The sequence below is a fragment of the Limulus polyphemus genome, unplaced genomic scaffold, assembly GCF_000517525.1.
Source record: "Limulus polyphemus unplaced genomic scaffold, Limulus_polyphemus-2.1.2 Scaffold161, whole genome shotgun sequence".
Classification (NCBI taxonomy): domain Eukaryota; kingdom Metazoa; phylum Arthropoda; class Merostomata; order Xiphosura; family Limulidae; genus Limulus; species Limulus polyphemus.
The window spans coordinates 61,462-80,397 of NW_013665771.1; the positions used below are offsets into that span (position 1 = coordinate 61,462).

The following is an 18,936-nucleotide window of genomic DNA, read 5'->3' on the forward strand; positions in this document are numbered from 1 at the left end:
ATATATATATATATATATATATATATATATATATGTATTATTACTATTTACAAGTAAGTTCTTAAATTTTAGTTAATTTGCTAAAAACATAGAACAGTAAATAAAGAAATAGAAAACAATGATCTCTATTATTTATGCTGGTGAAGAAGTTTTTAGTAGGGTAAAGCTGTTATGAAAATGACAAATGTAGAATGTTGAAAACAAAAAATCACCACTGCAAAGTATAGCATAGTAGCTGAAATCTGTAGTCAGCATTATCCAAATGAAATACTTGAAAAGGAAGGACGAAGAACCATATTCTAGTTTGCAGCAACATTGAATCATTTAATAAATAAACAATAAATATGGGAGATTTGGTGATTTTAAGAATCATGAGTGAAAACAAAGAAGAATATGTTATAATATGTCAACCACACTACATATACTTTACATATCCATGCCAATGAGGCCTTGGACACAATATCAGAGCTCATCAAGCCAACTTGGATACGACAGTACTATGTGTGTGTGTATATATATACACATATAATCAATTTTCATGGACAAAAACTGATATGGTATTTATTATTATCTCTATTTAAGTAATTGAAGATATACCTTTATTCAAGTTACTAACTCATGCAGAATTGTCAAAAATCATATTTTGATGTAACATAAACCACTTAAGAAAAAGAAAAAAGAATCCAACTGGGCTAAGAATTTTACATGTGGAGGATGTAAAACAAAAAAAAGAAATAATCTTGGGAACATCCCATCTTCAAGAGGCTGAGAAAATCAGGTGGGGGAAATTCTGAGCTTTTCATGGTTATAAGCACATGATAAAGCAAAGCAGTTGTATGTAAGGAAGTATTTCGAACAATGGAAGAGGTGGGTGGGGCCGCTGTGTTTGATTTCCTTAATATAGTGATATCTCAGCAAATAGAAAAGACAGAAGATTATTATTTTTTATTCTAGTTTTTCAATATCGGTAGTTTCAGTTTCTAATTAGTAAGAAACTATAGATTGTACATGGACATCACAAACATCTAATTTGAACCAAAGTTGCATTCAACGTATACTACATGACACACAAAAAATTAATATTTAGGATTTTTGTTTTAATATTTACCTTTGAATTAAAAAATTAACTAATGTATAATACTAAAATTTGAATTATAATCTACAATTTGATACCAAACTTACTGACATACATTCGTAAAATAGTAGTTCATTAAAATTGTAATGTAAGTCTACAAACATGATGACATGCCGTTTGACCCCTGACCAAAGGAAAACTTATAGTGATAGAGATAATTGATACAATTAATTTTGCTTTCAAGGCATTTAAAGATGATAAATAATATATTTTAAAGTTGTTTTTTTTGACACTCCAGTTGAACTCTGTAGTTGCTGTTAAGATACAATTTCTGTGTTTTCTTGTTTCCAGCTACAAATTTTTATATTTTGTAAAATATTCAAACTCCCCCCTTTTATCGCACATCACAGAATTATAGAATAGTGTTTGCATGTCAGTACTTGTAAAATGAGAAATAAATTTTTGTAGCATTTTTATTAATATACTTACTTGAAAATATGAAAAATCATTTACTCAAAGTAATTGCTCTCTCTTTTTTTTCTTTTAATGGTATGCTCAGTTTTTAATAAATTGAATTTTTCTGTTGATGTATATCTTAGACAATCATACATTCATGGTTTCTTTAATAGATATTTACTCAAAACTGTTGCTCTTTATTTATTTAATGGTGTTGGCCTTGTATGATTTAAACGTTTAGATTTCCTTTGAATTGGCTTCCTTGTCTGCTGTGATTTTGAGCTACATAAACTGCAGTGCTACAACTGCAATAAGTATAGTATTTAATGTAAGCTGAAGTACAAGTGGCCTGGCATGTAATATATTTAGTACCTTGCTGTCTTTTTTTCAACATTTAGTACAAATATTTATTTCAAGAGTTATCAAAGTGTTGAGAGCTAGTTGTTTCAATATACTAGGAATAAGGATAGTCTTAAAAGTATTATTTTTTAGTAAGTGATACGTTATCATTCAGTATGGTATCTTTAAGTTTAGTATTGTCAATGGTGATAGATAGTGGTATGTTATAATATATTGATTTTTTTCTTTTTTTGTCATGTTTTGCTAGTTGGAAGTTATCTGTTCTTGTTGTGGAATTGAAATGGCTAATGTATACTATTGTGTTACATCTTATCATTATATATGCTTTATTTTTGCAATATATAGTTTATAAAAAATTCTGATTTAGAAAGTTTGAAGAATATTACTTCAATGTTGAGATTCAGACTCTGTAAATATCTTCTGTATTAGGTAGCAAATGGTCATGTACGTGCAAATGCTGCTACAATATTTTTTGACGTTTTCCCCTTGGAGAATCCTGAAGGCAATATTGAAGAAGCTGATGTTATGCTACAAAAACAATTCGATGTCATCAATGTAAGTATTGTAGTTCAAATGCTATAACTTGTAAAGTAACCAGTAGAGCAAAAGATTGGATAAAAATGAATCATTATGACAGCTTTTAATGTGAAAAATTATAACAGATTTTGTTTTTAGTTAACTTTCAATAAGCTCAATAAAAACTTACAAGTATATTTTCTCAAAATGGTTTCATTTTTCCTGTGACTGAAACTGATATATTTTGTGATATATGAACTGTGAATTGTTTCACTTATCACTTGTATGTTAGGACTTTAATAACTTTAATACTTGCATATGATATGACAGTACAAAGGCTCTGTGACCAAAATGTGTATGATATTCTACCAGTGTTTTGCATTTATATTTCAAATATTTTGACTATGCTGTTGCTATGTTTTTATATTGTCACTATGCATATTACGTGTTTCAACAACTGAGTGAATGAAACTTGTTTCTGATGCAGTTTATGATAAAAATATCATTTATGCCAAATCGTCGTTGGTGTGTATACATGCATAACAACTTTCAGCTTAACTAGCTATTCTTGTAAAAATATTATATAATTTTCTATGACACCTGAAAAAGCTATTAGTCTGTGTAAATTGATTATTAAAGCAAATAGTTATCCATAAAGATGTAATTCTAATAGTTGAATGTTAAAAAAGAGAAATTTACTAAACAAAAAGTTGCATCCTTTATCAGTATTATCAGAAACTGCTTAACTGGTTTCAGTGAAATATAGATCTTATTTTTCAAACTGTGTTAAGAACTGCTAGTAATAACTAATCAAAATCTGTCATTGTACATGTAGGTTTTCTAATGTTTAGTGGGAATCATTTCTCTCCAATGACTTCTTTATCAGTATGATAACAAATTCATATGGCCATTGTTTGCTCTCTCTAAAGTTTTGTTTCATTTTGTGTAGTAGTTAATATCTGGGAATTATTTTAGGATCTTTTGGATGATCCATTTCCATTAGTTCGTACCATTGCAAGCTATGGAGTTTGTGGAGTCCTTTGTCATCATTTTGAGATGATTCCTAATCAGGTACAGTTTTTAGTACTGTGTAGTATAATTAATGTGGCATGATAAGAATAAGTAACTTAATTACATTTTCTGAAGTTACACACAGGGTACTACTGTGTTCAGAGTGAGAGTAAATTAAATACTAGAAATATATATATATATATATACTATTCCTAATAGTTTAATATCTAATTTATAACTGAATGATACACATTTTTAACACTTGTTCTGTTGTGGTGGTGGTGTAACATTAGTTATTATTTTTTCCTTCATATCCTTGAAGCTTGATAAACAGCTTTTTTTTACATTTTGCTTCAGGTTGGACCATTAATGAATTCTCTACAGTTGGGACATATATTGTCCCAGCTGCAGTGAAAGGGTTAATACTGAGATCTAGTATTTTCTATATTTTAAACCAGCGAATACAACCTGATAATAAAATACAATGAACATCTTTTTTTCTAATGAGAATTATCCAGTAACCTATTAGGATAAAAGGGAAAAAAATATAACAGCTTTCTTTTAACCATTTCCAGTAAAAGTATAAAAACATTAAGAAATTACAATTTGTAATATTTTATAATAATAATAATTTTCTTTAAACACATTTTGAGCATGTAAATAAATAAATAATATATATTATATGAGAATAAGATATGTAGTATTTGGATACTACAGTACAAAAGGTTGGGAAAAAATCAATCCATTAGATACTGGGGTCAGTTTAATAACACAATCAAGATAGATTTCACTTTATTGGGTATTGAAAGTTTGTTAAAAATGTGTGTTAAAAATAACAGCTTTAAAATTTTTCAAATTTGTTGGATCTTTCCACTTAACACATTTTACTTTTTTCTGATTAGATTGTTTCATGTCAAAAATGTCTATTTTCTCTGAAATTAATTTTTAGCTAGTATTTTTTTTTTATAACCCCCTATAGATAATTCAAGCATTTCTAAAGAAACTGGTAGAAGACTTGGCACATGATGTGACTTCTGCTGAAGTGAGGAGTTCTGTATTCAAGGTCAGTAATTATTGCTTCAAATTAAATCTGAGGGTTGACTATTAAATCATGTGTTCTGATATTTTGTGTTTCTTCAAATCATCCCAAGTAAACTAGATGTTCTACCTGATCAACTTAGTTACTCTAACCTAATCTTTTAATGTTTTATCTCTATCATTTTGTTATGAAGCTGCATACTTGAAAAATTAAAAGAGTTGTGAAAGTATTTAAAGATAATGGAGGAATATAATTACTATAATTGTCAATATGTAGTTTTCACTATCATCTACAATACCAGGAAACAAAGTATTTGTACACATAGGAAACTGCACATATCAGATCTTTTTTGTTTAATTACTTCTCCAAGCATATTCTGTTGGCTGTAATTTCACTAGATATTATATAGGGATAGTGGAAATCTATTCATGAACATTATGAAGTAGACAGTGAAGCATTTGACTACCTTAAGAGAGTTGTAAGTCTGGTTACTGTTGTTCCACTTTAGCTAGCTTTTTATTTTCAACATTTCTTTTGATTGCATTCTTGGATTAATTCATATATATTTTTTAATTCTACAGTCTACAATTTGTTTATATTGAGATTGGTGTCAAGATGTTTTCAGATAAGTGTTTGGAGAAGAGTATAATTTCTCACTGAACTAGATGCTTGACAAGGTATGGTAGGCCCCGACAAAAGTGTTCTAGTGATATGTAGAAGTATGTGACTTCTTACAAAACATGTACATACCTGTTTTACTGAGGCATATTTTTCAAAGCCACCAAGACAGTGTTTGTCTTTTGATGATCTCTCTAGAGCTATTGGAAAGCTTTAACAGATTTTCACAGACAAAATTACAGCCATATAGAACTTCTTTTCATTTCTGTAGTAAAGTCATAAAGTCCAGTTCACCAGTTATCTCATACGAGTACTTGTATGTAGCAGAGCATAAAATATTCCATCCATTACCTTTAAGAAGTTCTATCCAGTTAAACCTTACTTAAATTTGTATGTTTCTTTAACAAGATTGTCTAGATGATGATTTCAGTTTTTAGATGGCTCATTTTCTGATTGGCTAACATTGTTGGTAAGTGTGCAGTAACTATCATTTCAATAGCTAAAGAGGCTAAAAATCTTATTTTGAAGACTCCCAAAGATAGAAAATAAAATGTGTTTTAGGGTGTCTGTAAAAAAAATCTTTATTTTTAATAATGTTTCATTCTGCTGAAAGAATTTAATTTTCAAATTAAGATGTTAAAGCATATTTATGATAATTTGTTATATCATTGTACAAAACAACTTCGTAACAATAAAGATGATGTTTGATACATGATTAAATTTAAATCTTTTGTATTAATTTTGATTTCTGCCAGTACAGGCACTTTCATAAAGATTTGTATCATTCTTTATGAAGAAATATTGCTCTATTATTTTAAAGCATTTTCATATAGGAAAATGTACTTGCTTTTGGATATGTGTTTAAGCTTACATTGATAGAAATTTAGTTTCTTTAACCACAGGCCCCGACAGATTCAGCAGTAAGTCTGCTGGTTTCTGATGCTAAAATCTGGTTTCAGTACCTGTGGTGGGCAGAGCACAGATAACCCATTGTGTAATTTTATGCTTAACAACAACAACAAAATTTTAACCATAGAATTATATTTTTTGTAATCATATTAGTCTCTTATTACAAGGGTTTGTGATGGTGGATGATAATTCTTTGACACAAGTATTTATTTTCATAAGTTGCAGTAATGTAGATACATGTATGTAATTTTCTCAAAATGTTGACTATTGTTATGGTGATTTTTCTTATGACTATTATTTTCAACTTTTCTTGATATAGGGTTTTAGCCTTTTAATGGAGAATCCTTTGACTCATCCGACTATGAAGGTCATCCTGCCAAAACTTCAAGAAACTTTGTTTGACACGTCTGAAAAAGTTCAGGTTGCCTTTTGTGATCTCTTATTGAAAGTCAAGGGATTAAGAAGTATAAAGGTTGGCTTTTATTAACTCTGTCATTTTTCATGTATTAAGATCAGCAGTTTGGGACAGTTTTCATGATACCTGTAATTTTTAAACAATGTTAGGTTTCTAAGATGTGGACAATGAATGTATATTTATATAGTTAGTTATGGTATAAATAAAGATCAATTATTTTGACCATTTAATGATATTTGGATGTATCTTTTATAAAAAATATTTTATATTAGTTGCTTTTCTATAGCTGAATATTACCTTTATCTTTTTTTGAAAGCAAAATTACATGTGATAATGGAAAACAGCATATTAAAAATGGTAGTGGATTTAGGTTTAATTAATTTGCTTCTGAGAATGTTTATTGGGTTATTTTGGCCATCTGTAAGGTAAAAGATGAAAAAAGAACATACCTCAGCAAAAATTTAAGACTAAAAATGTTTATAGCTTAAGTTATTAACATTACTAACAGGTGAATGACATTCCCTAAATTTTGACTTTATTTTCAAGTTTAAACCTTTATGATAAATCATCGTCAATCATTGTTATGGTTTCATTCATATTTGCATTTATTGAAAAGAAATGGAGAAGCTGTAAAAACATAATACAGCCATTTTAGGCTCATGAATAAAAGACCTTGAATGAAGCATCCAAAAGGGTAATATTTTTGTGGAATTCAGTGACTTAGTGGTTCAGACAAGTGATCCACCATTGTTTCATAGATAGCATAGATGTAAATGTTTCTTTGATGTACTAGCCTCAGGCTCAATTTCTTAGTTTACTATAATATCAGAATTAGTACACATTGCAAATATATACATATCCATATTCATTCCCATGAATTCTTCTACATTATTACAAAAATAAACATTTAATGTATAAAAGGTATATACATATATATCAATATATTTTGGAATGACTTCTGTCACTGCTGTACAAAACGAAACTTAATTTACAAAAACAATCTGATTTAATTCAGAATATATGAAAATGTGAAATCTCTGGGCAGATTACCCAATTACAATGAAATCAAAACAACCACACAGTACTTCAACATTCGGAACATCTCCTTCTCTTCAGTCATACCTAGGAAAATAGGGCAGTCTGAGTACTTTCACCCAAGCATAGCTGTTTTGTCTATTCAGTTATAATTCTTCTGTGTAAGGTTTCACTGAATTTTATTATATCTTAGCCATGGTTTGAAGAGTTTTTCTTACTCTGCTTTGTGTTCATAAGCCTGTAGAGAGAAAACTCTGAATTTCTGACATTTCATTTTACTAAGCCTGAAGTAATTTCACAAATGCTATTTTCAGAACTTTTATTTTAAAACGTTTGATGTCATGTTTTGATATTCAGATTTTTTAATATTCTCCAATCCAATTCAACAGAGAGAAAATTTTGAGGATAATATTGCTGTCATTTCCTGAGCTTGGCTAGCTTTGATATGTTTTGTCTATGTTATCAGTTAATTTTTCCTTTTTATTTTTTCCATGAAACTTTTCCATTTTCAGATGCTTATAACAGTTTTTTTTAATTAAGTAATTTTCAAATCATAATCTCTCAAACATAGTATCAGACTCATCTTAAAAGATTTTAAGAGGGTGAAAACTTTATACAATTTTTGAGAAAACAGTATTGTATGTATATAGCCAGATATGGTACAATTGTCTTAATTTTTCAGTTTTGGCATGTTGTTCCTGTGGACCACATTCTTTCTTCTATGGAAACAAGCAGTTTATCTGTTGCACGTCGCTTGGTAAAGCTAGTACAGTACAGTTTCTTGCCAGAAAATAGACCAGGTCACGTTCAATTAGAAAGATGTGTGACCCTCATTGAGAGTAACCGTAGTGCATCTCGTGTGTTTTTTCAGTGCCTGAATGAGCAGCTTGGTGTTGAAACAATTGGTAAGCACATTTATTGTGTGCACTAATGTTATTTGTTTTAAAAATATTTTTTAAGTTTATACAGTTAGAATTATCTTTTAATTAGGTAGTAAAATCTTAAAAATTCTTACGTTGGTTTTCCTGGTTTTTTGATGATAGCTTGCTTAGGAAGAATGTTTTTTTTTATAAGAATACCCATAAAATTCTTCTTTAGAAGTTGTGTGGATACCAGACTTGTGAATGTTAGATGCAATCATTACCATCTTTTAGTACGTTTAATAACTTAAGGATATATAGGAATAAAGATCAAGTGAATGTATTTTTTCCTGAATTGATGTAAGTAAGATACTTCTTTTGGTATGTTATACGTATAGAAAAATGTGCAAGACAGAACTTTATATGACAACATTGTGTTATTTCATCATTCTAACAGATTATAATTATCTAACTTGTATAACGAGATTTAATGTAGTGATTACTTTCATTAATCTACAACTTTTATTATTTCAGTTAACTTTATGTTGCTGGTAAATAAAGCTTTGTATGCTTACGTCAAAAAAAAACAAAAACCGTACCAAATGATTCATCAGAACTGAGCATAGAAGGCAACATATTAGACACAGAAAATAAGGAAAACCAAGATGATATTCTTGAAAATTGTGATTCTCCAGATGGCAGTAAAAATGAAGATGAATTTCCTTTTGATGACCCAGAGATTGTTTGTGGATTTATAGATGCAATATGCATTTTATGGCATGGAACAGGAAGCAAACTACAACAAGTAATTATTCCTTTTTTTTCTTCATGTTTAAGAAATGTCTGAGGAGAAGGTTGGATATATCATTATTTTGTTGAACTTACAATAAAAAAGAGGGAATGTAATCTCCCAATCATTACAATCATTTTTTTCTAATAAATGTTCTTAAAAATATCTACTTCCAAATGTACATGATCAAGAGATGTCAGATTTTTCTTAAGATTTATATTAGCATATCAGTAAAGTTGTAGTTTGTTTCAGAAATGTGCCTTGTTAGTGTAAATTGATATTTTTTTATGCACAACCTGGCTTATCAGTAATTGTTATAATACTTACATAACAGCTAAATAAGTGTTACTCAGTGTACTTGATGAAACACCAGGTATATAATTTTAAAAACAACAGTGATGTTGTTTACATTTGATTATACTGAAATAGTTATTATGTATGATAAAGACTGAATAATTTCATGGGAAAAGAAATTATTAGGTAAGGCAGACTGACAAGTTTGTGTTATTAGCATATAAAATATCTTGATTAAAGTAATCATTAGTTAAAAGTTAAGTCCTGTTTAATTAAAAGTTTCTTTCTTGAAGCAATTAAAATATATTTTTATAACTATTATTTACAAAAACTTCAGTTAAAATATTTAAAGGTAAATATTTTTGTTAAGAACATATATGGTATAACATCTGTTCAAAGTGTGAAATAGAACAGCTAAATACTTTCATTTTCCTTAGAAAATGCAAAGAATAAAAAAGTAGATGAATTACATTTTGCTAAAACTCTTGGAAAGCAAACCTTCAATCTTTAAAGGATACTTAACCATGATTTCTCATATACATGTACAGATTTGAATTCCTACATTTCATCTCCAGCCTTATGTTTTTACAATTTGTACATGAACTGCTATAAATTATGCAATGTACACAAGAAGTTCTGATAGACAAGGAGGCACATTTTTCAATAGTCAACTGCAACATTTAATGTCCATTTATGTATTCATAGAAGACTACAGAAACCATGCCTTTTATATATATAACATAATTGACCATAAGGTGGCTTTACAGATTTAAAAATCATAAGTGACCTAACATTGGCTTTAGTGTCTTAAATATTTAGATGACATTTACATATGTGAAATATAGAAAGTACAATATTAATAGGAGGAAAGGCTGCTAAGCACATTTTGAATTTTAAAATTAATTAATTTTATCTAAAATCTTACTTGTATAACTGCAGGAGACTGGATTGTTTTAAAAGTTTGAAACTGGAACCATGTGTCCAGTTAAGAACTTTTTTTAAAATTCCTGTTTAATATGAATTTTTGTGAAAGTATGTTTTTTAGTTACATTTAGTTCTGTATTATTGGATATGGTAACATGAGTGCATGTGCATTGCATCATTCAACTTCTGTAACATTAGTTAGACACTGTTGAAAGGTCAATAAAATAATAAATTTTTATATAGGTAAAATGTTACGAGATTTAAGCTATTTAGACTAAACATTTGTAGTTCTGTGTTATAAATTGTAGTAATTCTAGAAAGGAAAAAGTTAAATTTATATCTATTTCCTATTTTTTTTATGGTGGTTACAAGGTCGGTAGAATCGACCAAACCCATACAAAGATACAATACTGAAAATAACAGATAAAATATAAAGTTGTTTTCTAAAAAAAAACTACTTGATAATTATCTGGAGAATATTAGGAGGTTTTGGGGATTTTGCATGTGAAATTTGATGATTTTCTGATGCATAAAAGTATTTTTAATCTTAAAATCAAATTTACTTCACATGTTGGATAGCCAGTATTCGAAAATAAAAAATGCATGAGCATATAATTAATTTAAAAATGTTAAAACTTAATTTAAAAAATATGATACTTTGTGCATGAATACCTTATAATGTGTACTGATAATCTACAAAATTTCGTGAGGATACGTATACACTTTAAAAAGTTACAGTATAATTGCCTTATAGTTACTTTTGGAATACGGGTTGGGTGCACATTGCTATTTTTAAAACATTTCCTGTATAATCAAATAAACCTTCATTGGATGTACTTCTTGACATTGAATCCACCCGCCAGTATTAGAAGGGTTAAAGAGAAACTGTAATCAAAGCAGTCCTGTTTCACCACTTATCTGTAAAGTTTCTCACTGCAATTTCATTGAGGTTTTGTACATTTGGCCTGTTTAAGTGTATATTTGTGAAAGTTGTATGTCTAAGACATTAGCATAGTTGAGTTAAATAGAAAGTGAGAAAAATTCCATCTGACATAATATAAAATTCCATAAAACGATGCACTTTGCTATTTTTAAAACATTTCCTATATAATCAAATAAACCTTCATTGGGTGTACTTCTTGACATTGATCTCTGTGCTGGTGAGACTTGATATTACATGAAAGAAATTCTTGACTACTTTAGATGTTTGTATTTATTTTCTGTAAGCATGTTTCACATTGAAATATATTCATAATTAATATACATCTTGGAATTTCAATGGAAGTAATTCATATTTTTTGATATTTTAATTCATATTTCTGTTAACTTTTAAGTGTATGAATATCTATTTTCTGAGACAGAATTTTGTATTTGAAAAAAAATATACATAAAGTTATTGTAATTAAAACTTAAAATATCTTTTTGTGCTTTATCATGTATAAAAATCACTATTTTAAATGAGAATCATCATATTTTAGATAAAGAATATTTTTCTTCAATTTCAATTGTTTTTCATGTAGGCTGTTCATTCAGAGAAGCTAAAACGGCTAGTGAAAGCCTTCACAGCGAGTGTAACCATTTTCCTTAGATTCTTTAAGGTGAGTCTGCTTTTACTGCTTTAATTAATACATAATTTAAATTGGTTCTTTGGAAAACCTAAACTATGTTGTTGAAATTAAGTAAGTTTTAAACAATTATGTATAAGCATAATAAAATAAAATAATTAAAGTATGTTCTTTCATCAGTTACAAAAATGCTTGTAGTTTATGTAAATTAACCCAATCTTAAGACGTGGAGTTATTTTTATTGAATGATATGTCCTTAAACTATTAATTGTAAAATTAATGATTAACATGTTCATGAACTCTTGCTTCCTGTCTGTAGTGAAATTTCAGTCAATTAATTTAAATCAAAGAACTCATTAAATAAAATTTGAATATCCATTTACTGATAAAAAATTACTTGATTTTTTAAAGATTAAACATGGTATGTTATGTAGGAATTTTTAACCATTTGATTGTGTTACATAAAAAAATGTATCATAATGAAAGAACACTGTATTTTGTAGTGAAAAAATGTGTACTTGAAATCAATATGTTGTTCAGTTAAGTACATAAAAATCAGGTTTGTAGTTTTCTTGTGTGCTTTTTAAATTCTTTTCCCCAGAACTAAATGTGTGTGTGTGGGGGGGGGGAAGTATTAAAATGCAATAAATAGGTTTTAGTCCAGGTTGATTTTTGTTGAACAAAATCTTTCATCAACTATACTGTATTTATGTTGAGGCTAAACTGAATAATCTATTGTGTGTGTTCATTGAATGTTGCATCTGTGTTATGAGTTAAATAGTGAAAAAAAAGTGCTGAATTCTTTAATTATTACACAAAGTTTTGTTCCTTGCAGGATAGTCAAGCATGGGACTCTTTAGTATATTTGGCAAGTTTTTTACCATCCTCTTCAGTACCGACTTTTGCAGGTTGTTGTATGTCTCGCCTTCGCTCATTGGCTGAAGATTCGGAATCTAAATCATACCACACTATTCTTGAAAGTCTTTGTAATCATGGCCGGGGTTCAGATGTGCTAGAGCTTGTATCAGAGTGGTTAACTTTTGGCCTCAATCATGATACATCAAGAAAGAAGGTAATAAGTTGGCTTGCATTTGTACAGTATATGTCCTTTATCTTTTATGACACCAGATACATGTATTTAAATTCTAATGGTGGGTCATATGTGGCCTTGTGTTAGCATGCCAGTTGTGGATTGATTGTGGCAAATTTATAACTGTGACACTTAATCCTGTTAAAACAGTATCTACCTAGAGAGCAGGTACTACTAATTGGTTTTCTCCATTCAATCAGCAGGTGTAAATTAGGGATGATTTTACCTGAAACTTAGGTGTCTGACCCTATAATTATCTTATGTGCAGTATAAGGTGCTGTTTATGTTGAAATTGCCAAATACCATAGTTGATGCTGTGTTGGTATACAGTTGACATATTTCATTGTAATAGTAATGTAAAAAGAAGAAAGCAGCAAAAGCTCCTGTATATCACCAACAGCATTAAATGTGTATCTGTGTTATTCTCTATGTATGTTTTTATTTATTTTTTTAGGTTAATATTATGTGACAATTCCCATGTTATTAGAATATATTACTTTTAGAATAAATTTTGTACTATTTAAAAGGTTCCCAATTCATTTGAAAACAATTACACTATTTGTAAACTTTTCTATGGTTTTAGATAACTAGAGTTTATGGAAACTTTTATAGAAATATACAGTTTAATATCAGTAGATTTTTGATTGGTCAGTGCCAAATGCTTGAGACAACATGAAATGTTACGGCAGATTAACTACCTACTTAGGTTTAGAGATTACTAGTATTTTACATAAAAGCATGTATGAGCTCAGTGGTGTGGCTTCAAATATAGCCCTAATGAACATACTGCATACGAAATGGTGCTTTTGTGTAAACCAACAAGGAAATAACACTTCTTGATTATACAGATCAGTTTTGTCAAAATATTTAAACAGTAACAATTTCCAGGACTTTGAAGTGACAAAAGTGGTAAAAGTTGCATTACCAAAGGCAGAGGCTATTGAAGTTATAAATGAGTTCCCTAAGATAATTAAAAAAACAAACTTCATTTACACTAAAACATATTAAAATACCACTGCAAATACACAATAGTTTAGCATAAAGGCTTATATAAATAACCTTATGTGTAGGTAACAAGACTCTGAGTCAATACGGTTACGTGTAATTTCCAGTAAAATTGTATTATTATTTAAATTTATCAACTATGTAGGGATCATGTTGAATACAGTGGATACATATATCTTACGTTAAGTACAGTTTATCACACTTCAGCTTTTATGGAATGTGTTATAAACTAATATATATTATTTAAATAATTGGACAGTCTTTGTCAAAACATTTGTGTTATACATTTAGATCAGTCTTTTCTTTGTATTTTAAAAAGGTTGTTGTTAAATGTAATTTTGAGGAATTGTAATTATTGACAAAACATGGCTAAGTTAATTAGAGAAGTCTTGTCTTGAATTCCCAGAGTTTTAAATTTTAGTAAACAAATATATGTACTACTTTGTCTTTAGAGTAAGCGAGCTACCAGGAAAGTGAAGTTTGTGGACCCTCACCCATCAAAACCTCTGTTGGGAGTACATTTTCTCTCTTACATGCTACATCACCCAGTATGTCGTGGGATTCTACTTCAAAACCATGGATTACTTCTTAAGGACCTCCAAGAAGTTCTACAGTCTATACAGGTGCATTGTCTTTATTTTCTTTTAAAGTTTGAAATATCAAAATATTCTATGTACACAAGACTTTGAAGAACTTAGTATAGATACATCATGTTTTTAAGACATTTAATTTTAACTTAAAGGTACTCTACTCTGTGTACACAATATTTCAAGGAATTCAACACATGAAAAATAAATTAGGGGAAAAAATGAATATATTTTTTAATATGTACATAATCTAACATTATTATACTTTGTTTTAGAAATAAATTCAGATTTTAGTGTAAAATGATTTATTACCTCAAATAGGTTAATACTTAACTTCCATGTATTATGAAATTAATCTGCTTTAAGGATATTAAGCTTTACAGGGCTGTTGTTTTGATATCTTTGATATGATTAACTGTAATCTACTACCTCAGCAGTTTAATATCAGTAGATTTTTGATTGGTCTAAATAACTGCTGAGGAAATTATTATTAAATGCTATTAGTGCAACACATTTTAATACAAATCACAGCTAAGTGTAACACTATTTTGTAAGTTATATAGAAATGGAATAACATATAAAGGTAGTATTTCCAATATAGAAATAGCTATTGCAATTTTGTAGCCTAGAAATATTAAACTGGAAGCTTCTTCTCAAGTTTCACTTATGATATAAATTAATTTACTAATAAGAATTGCAATGGATGCATTAAGATTATCAAAACTCTGTGCTTCAGTTTGTTCAAATACACATTGAACAAAATAGAAAGTACAAAGCATTTTTTCAATAAATATTATGTAAATATCACAACATATTATTCAAACATACATCTATTTTACTAATTTAACTTGAAAAATCCAGCCTTGAATATATGTAACAGCTTACTTTTTTACCATCAAAGATCCAAAACTTAAATTTATAAAATGGAGAAGAAACAGATTTTTTCTTCCCTTTTACCTTATATATTTATTATATTTCATGCATGACAGAAAGAGGAAGGAAAATAAAACCTAACTTAAAAATTATTGCTATTAAAAACTTGCATAAGGTATTGTAGAGATAATGTCATAACTAATACCAGCTGGAGTACCCGTCTGTTGGTTGGGTGAAAAGAAAGACTCGTTTGTAACAATGGATAGGAAATTGTGCTTTCGTCTTTTTTCTTTAACATAACAAACATTAAAAGTACAATAAAAATACCTAAGGGTGCCAATACTGAAAAGAAAGACATACCGTTTTCAAGAATTTTATAAATATTAAATTAGATAGGGGTCTAACCCACCCTCCCCATGACCTTCCTAACTGTCATCTTGTATCACTGTCAAGTTGTGCTGATTTAGTAGTTTTCCAAAATTGGATGGGGGTTCGAACCCCCACCCCCTTCATGACCTTCCTCATGTCATCCTGTATCAAATTTGGTGCTGATTGATCAAGAAATGTGGAAACGTATAACGAACAGATAAGAAATGATAGATATAAAACCATTTATTTTTCCCCATATACACTGCTTTATATAGTACATTAAAAATGGAAAAAAAAATTATTTCACTGGTTGTTATAGTCAATACTTAAAAGATGTGTTTTGTAGATATTTTGTGTTTTCTTTGTACAGCTAAAGACATTAATTATTATTGGTGATTTTATCAAAATTATTTATGATTATAAATGAAAGTTAAATATGGGAATTTGAATAATAATTTAGATTGTATAAAACACTTTACAAGCTAGCTGGTTTAAATCTTTTTTGATAGAGTTATGATGATACAGTTTTTGGTGCTTGTATGATGATAATAATTAAGGACTGTGTTCCATTTTCATCTGTTATTTAAATGTTTTTTTTATATAGAAATATATATGCACAATTCATTCAACTAATGGAGTCTACTTATATAGTGTTTAAAGAGGTTATGTAGCTAAGACTTTTTAAATTTGTTACATTTGGGTCTTATTTAAATACATCTATTCCTTTTTTCACATGATGCTTAATAGTGTTAAAAATGCATAATGTATATTTAAATAAACATTTCATTCATTTTTCAGTGCTTGTTGTACTTACTGTTAATCAAGCTTTATGAATAGATTAATTGTATCACATATTTTTGGTAAAAGTTGGTGTGATATTCCAACTTTTTTGAAGGAATCCATTTTTGTTCCAAAATAATTCTTTTTTATTTGTTGTACAATTATTATCATGATGCAATTTATTTTTCACAATGAAAATGGCCTTAAAAGATTGTTGAAAACAAGTTTTTCTTCTGTTTTTAACAGTTAATAGTTTTTTAAAGTGCAAACTTAGTTTCTTGCAGCCTTTATATGTTAAAGAAATGATTTTTTATTTCTCAAGGGTTTGATTCAACAAAAATTGGTTTCTGAATCACAAGAAGAACTTAATTCTACATTTTACATTGAAACTTTTGCTGTGTTTTGTGAACTGACAGTTATCCTTCATCATCATGTAAGCAAATAACAATTTATCCATTCTGTCTAAAATAAGAGAAATTATTTCAATTTCAAAAGTATAATGTTTATTTGTAACTGTGAAAAGTTAATTTTTTTATGATATACATTAAAAAAGTAGTGCATTTTATGTAAAAAGTTTTAATTAGTAAAAAGTTAGATAATTTACATAATTAGTTTTTAGCTACTTTATGTGGTATTAGACCACCGTGACCCATTGGGTCACCTACTATTCAGAGGTTATGAAGAATTCAAGCTAATTTCAATATTGCACCGAAATGAAGGTTTATTTTGAGATAATTTAATTAAATATTTCAATCCATTCATGTTATGAAGAATTCAAGTAATGATATTTGATTGTTGATTGGGAGTAAAAGGAAAGACCATTTCATTTTTCAAAAAAAGTGAAGTAAGAAGTTTCGTAAAGAGTGCGAACGGCAGTGTGATGTAAAATTACTCATGCTATAAATTTTCATAAAAGTAACCCGAAATTATTTCTTATCATACTGTCTCTAATATATATATATACCATAGTAACAGTTGGTAATTTCATTATTTCTTATCACACGGTCTCTAATATACACCATAGTAACAGTTGGGCCCATTGGGTCACCCACTATTCAGAGGTTATGAAGAATTCAAGCTAATTTCAATATTTAATGAAACTTGTTTTGTTGTGTTTATATTCTCATTTCATTACAAATGGTGCTATTGTGTGCCATTTTTGTTGTATTTAATTACAGACAAGCACACAAACAATCTCAGAGTTTTAGTAATATATGGATAGACGATAGATAGATTTAGGAAGCTGTTAATATAAACTTATGTTTCACATATGTTATGTTACAGGAGTTAACATTTTAATTTCTATTACTTTGTAAACAAATGTTTTAACAGAAGGCAAGTAGAAATAAGAAAAATGTAATACAGAATAAAGTAAAATTTCAGTATATGTGAAAAAAAAAAATGCATTGGAAGGTATAGTGGATCACTTAAAGATGTCTTAATTTCTTTGCCAGAGTTTTTAAAGATACAGCTTAGTTGTTTTAGTATTATGGAACTACAGTGAGGATCATTTTGTTTATGTGATTTTAATTTTCGATGTGTATTGATTAAGTTCCATAGATTTAACGTACAATGTCTATGTTAAACCAGTTTACTAAGCTACTTTAATGATTTCAGGAAAAGTGTGAAGACTTCAGTGCCATTTCTGCCATGGAACAATTACTACACTGGGCTACTAAAGAACTTCTTCCTGAGTTGAACAGAAAACAAGTCTTACCAAAACAGTCAAAAAGCACAAATCGTAAAAGTTTCACTGAAACCACAGAATCATCTACATTAACTTTACATTTACTAGAGGTAAGATTAATAATTCATAAACTATGTTTATGACAATTGGTTTTGCAGCTAGTAAGAAATATATATTTTGTTTCTTTATTTGCAAAAAAATCAAGTCTGTTAACTCTTTCAGCTGTTTCTTACCAAATTTTTATATTTGAAAAACATTCTTGACACTTTAAGTAACTATCATTTCATTGTTAAACTCAGTGGTGATGATGAAGCTTAATTTGATCCTAACATGTTAAATAAAGCCAAAATCGTAATCTATACAGAGCTTTTAAATACTATTTATTATTTTTTTCAGGTACTGCTGAGTATTGCTGGAGACATGTTATTAATTAATGTAGCTGATGAGGACTTTTGTTCTTGCTTAGCTGACTTTTGCCTATGCTGTGTACAGACAGGTATGTTGTATTTTGTTTTTGAAACAACTGTCACTTGTGAACATGTGAAATTTTTCTCAACATTATTTTTGTTTTAATGTGCCAAAAACCAAAATCATTTATCTTATCAGTTTTATTGTTTATAAACATATTACTTTCTTCAATTGTGAGGCTCATAGGGAGACTTATTGTATAATTTGTTT

At 28.6% G+C, this 18,936-nt stretch overlaps 1 protein-coding gene across 1 annotated transcript in view; it reads left to right on the top strand.

The window, feature by feature from the left end:
• The window catches only part of LOC106476917 (condensin-2 complex subunit G2-like), a 59,476-nt gene that overhangs the window by 26,517 nt on the left and 14,023 nt on the right, over positions 1–18,936 (top strand). Inside the window, exons 11-23 of the mRNA XM_022381407.1 lie at positions 2,321–2,446; positions 3,383–3,478; positions 4,398–4,481; positions 6,304–6,456; positions 8,117–8,339; positions 8,829–8,884; positions 8,917–9,099; positions 11,823–11,900; positions 12,703–12,939; positions 14,415–14,585; positions 16,894–17,004; positions 18,189–18,368; positions 18,655–18,754. Coding sequence (XP_022237115.1) covers positions 2,321–2,446; positions 3,383–3,478; positions 4,398–4,481; positions 6,304–6,456; positions 8,117–8,339; positions 8,829–8,884; positions 8,917–9,099; positions 11,823–11,900; positions 12,703–12,939; positions 14,415–14,585; positions 16,894–17,004; positions 18,189–18,368; positions 18,655–18,754 — 1,798 coding nt within the window. The remainder of the gene's footprint in view (positions 1–2,320; positions 2,447–3,382; positions 3,479–4,397; positions 4,482–6,303; positions 6,457–8,116; positions 8,340–8,828; positions 8,885–8,916; positions 9,100–11,822; positions 11,901–12,702; positions 12,940–14,414; positions 14,586–16,893; positions 17,005–18,188; positions 18,369–18,654; positions 18,755–18,936) is intronic.